Raw genomic sequence first — 3,130 nt, 5'->3', positions numbered from 1 at the left:
GAGTTGAATGGTCTCTCACAGAGATTAATTAATTTGTAAATTTGTGAATGATGTTTTTTTATAGAGTTGATTTCATCCATAAAGTGGTGAATTCATCTGTAAAGAACTGAAGTGGTGCATTCTCAAGAGTTGAATTATTTAATACTCTCTTACAGAAATGATTTGGAAGTCAAGCTCTTACAGTTGAATTTTCTTATAGAGCTAAAATCACTCCAGTAATGTTTAGCTGTATTTTGTGGGATTGATTCACTGGTGTTCATTCAACACCTGAGAGTTTGCTAGAAACACCCTAGCCTACATAACGTGTCTCTCTTATTGAGGCGCGTGCAGCAATTATAGTTATTGCTGTTGAAATTAAGAGTGAGCCTATTCCTAATCCTCTTAATTAAAGCTCTGTCCTGATTGGACCGTGGGTGAATCCCGCCGGGGCCCCTCGCGCTTCTACAAACTCGCGCGCGGGGCGGAAGCGCGAGTCACAATCTGCCCAGGGCGGAGGGTGAGACGCGGTGCGGGGAGCCCACACACACTCATATATACACACACGCGCGCGCGCTCCCGCACACAAACACATACAGACACACACAAGGCAGCACGGAGACGCACGCGCGCGCGCCGGTCTGGGAGAGGGACGAGAGGCGTCCGAAACAGAGCGCGCGTGCGTTATAAACGGGCGGTGACAGGAGAAGAAGAGAGTTCCGAGGTGTTTCTTTCTTTTCCTTTCTTTTCCTTCTCTTTCTGAGGAGTTCAGCGAGAAGAGTAGAGCAGAGCAGAGCAGAGCGCACGGAGAAAGTGCTCGGACAAAGCCAAAGCCAGTGCAGTAGGAACGGTGTCGGAGGGAGGACGCGCGCTCCGGTTCCAGTTCTTTATTTCTTTGTCTTTATTTCTGTTGGTTTGACTGTGCTGAGCGCGCTCACGATGAACGCCCGAGAGGAGAACCTGCTGAAGTCGATCAGCGGGGACGCGCTGCTGGACCTCACGCAGCGCTACGGCCAGTCTGCGCTCGGCTTCGGGCCCCCTCGCAGTGGAGACAGCCCCGCGCGCTGCTTCCCTCTCGCGCCCTCCGCCGCCGCGGCTGACTTCCTTTCCGCGCGCGCGGCCGCCAAAGCCGGCGAGAGCGGCGGCGAGCACACCAGCGACGACGACGACGGCTTCGAGCTGGACGCGCGCAAGAGGAGCCCCGGGTACGGCGACGGACACCTGGACGGCGGGCACGACGGCGACGACAAGCGCGCGGGAGGCGGCGCGCTCGGCAAAAAACCCAAGGAGCAGCGCTCCCTGCGCCTCAGCATCAACGCGCGCGAGCGGCGGCGCATGCACGACCTGAACGACGCGCTTGACGGCCTGCGCGCGGTTATACCCTACGCGCACAGCCCGTCCGTGCGCAAACTGTCCAAGATCGCCACGCTGCTGCTTGCCAAAAACTACATCCTGATGCAGGCGCAGGCGCTCGAGGAGATGCGCCGGCTCGTGGCCTACCTCAATCAGGGCCAGGCGGTCACGTCGTCGCCCGTTGCGCCGGCGCTCGCGCCCTTCGGACAGGCCGCCGTGTACCCGTTCACGGGCGCGGCGCTGGCCAGCTGCGCCGAGAAATGCGCGTACCCGGGCTCGCCCGCCAATCTCTTCAAACACTGCGGGGACAAGCCTTGACTGCGCGGCGTCGTGGAGCTGAACTTGTAAAAAGCGAGGCGGGGAGCGCGTGCGCTGTGTGCCGCGTGCCGCGCGCTTGAAGCGTCATATTTCTTGGGAAAGAAAACAACAACAACAACTACAGCAATCACCACAACAACAATGGATTTTTAGTGAAACCCATAAATACTCCTTACAGCTTGTTTAAATCACTGCGATGTTTAATCCAGATTTACCAGATAAATGTAAAAAGAAAAAAATCAGTGTGAGATGGGATCAGGTATTCTGGGTCATTGGGCAACAAGGGAGCGCCTCAAAACTCGTTAAAAAACTTTTTTAGTCCACATTTAGCTATTGGGCTGGAAGATATGGTCAAAATTGATATGGCAAAATAGTTCTTAATTTTACTGCGTGTCGTTTATTTCCAAAACAAAACTGTCAGTGACAGGTGCTGTAAATAATGTAAATTAAATTTTCATGAATTGTATCACCTTATTAATACATCTATCGATTGGTATAAATTGATACTCAATTATTGTTCAACTCAAGTACAGGGTTTCATTCTTTGTTCTATTTTTTAACACTTAATTTACCTTAAAACTTAAAAGAACGAGTGACCAATGTCCCTAATGTTTGATCTGATGGCCCGCAGTACCTGAGTCCTGGTTGAAATCCTTTCAGTCCCGCTGCTTTTCTTCTCTCTCCTCAATCAATTAAGCTTCAGAACTGTCAACAGTGTGTGATATAACTGGTTGCATTGGAGTGCATGATCATTGGTCCTTCTAAAAGATGTAATGATATGTCAGAATTCAGAACTCTCTCCCCTTTCTAAGAAATTGAGTGTATTATTGGTAAACTATGCAACATTTAAAAACTGAAACTAAACTGGAAAACAAATTTGATTTCTCTTGTATTATTATTATTATTATTATTATTATTATTATTATTATTATTATTATTATTATTATTACTACTACTTCGCAATCAGCAGTCAGACATGAGTGGGAGAAACTCTAAAGAAACTCTAAAATCTCTCTTAACCCACCACTCCTCCCTTCACCTTCTTTTCTCAATGCTCTCTATGGACAAACTAAAAGGCTGTGTATAACACATTTCCAAGTTGTTGGTCTCTGAAGATGATTCTGGACATGTTCTTGCACAAATTCACTTGATTGTATTGTACAACTGTGAAGAAAAACTACTTGATAAAGCCTGAAGTGGCGAAGCGTTTGGTCTTGTTGCTACATGAGTTTCATATATTGTTTATACGTCTTTATAATTAAAACATTATCTATCAGCACTGACGACTGATCTGATTATTAGTTGTTTTTTTTTTACTTTTTGAAGAAAATTTACGGTGGTGGTACATTTTTGTTCACAAAAGGACAAGTAGTGCAAACGTAGCGATACAAGGATCCTTTAGGTCCAAGTGTGGGTGTTAAATAACTGCAACATTTGTAGAGTATAAAATGTTCATAAACTGAAAGTACTTAACACATACCCT

The 3,130-nt window shown here is 47.4% G+C and overlaps 1 protein-coding gene across 1 annotated transcript; it reads left to right on the top strand.

Moving 5' to 3' along the window:
• Positions 1–462: 462 nt before the first annotated feature.
• bhlhe23 (basic helix-loop-helix family, member e23) lies at positions 463–2,926 on the top strand. The gene has a single exon (XM_007249982.4). The coding sequence runs from the start codon at positions 916–918 to the stop codon at positions 1,645–1,647; it is 732 nt and encodes a 243-aa protein (XP_007250044.3). The 5' UTR covers positions 463–915; the 3' UTR covers positions 1,648–2,926.
• Positions 2,927–3,130: the final 204 nt, after the last annotated feature.

Source organism: Astyanax mexicanus, chromosome 13 (assembly GCF_023375975.1).
Source record: "Astyanax mexicanus isolate ESR-SI-001 chromosome 13, AstMex3_surface, whole genome shotgun sequence".
NCBI lineage: Eukaryota > Metazoa > Chordata > Actinopteri > Characiformes > Acestrorhamphidae > Astyanax > Astyanax mexicanus.
Note: the sequence above shows the minus strand (reverse complement) of the source record. Positions and strands in the feature narration are given on the sequence as shown.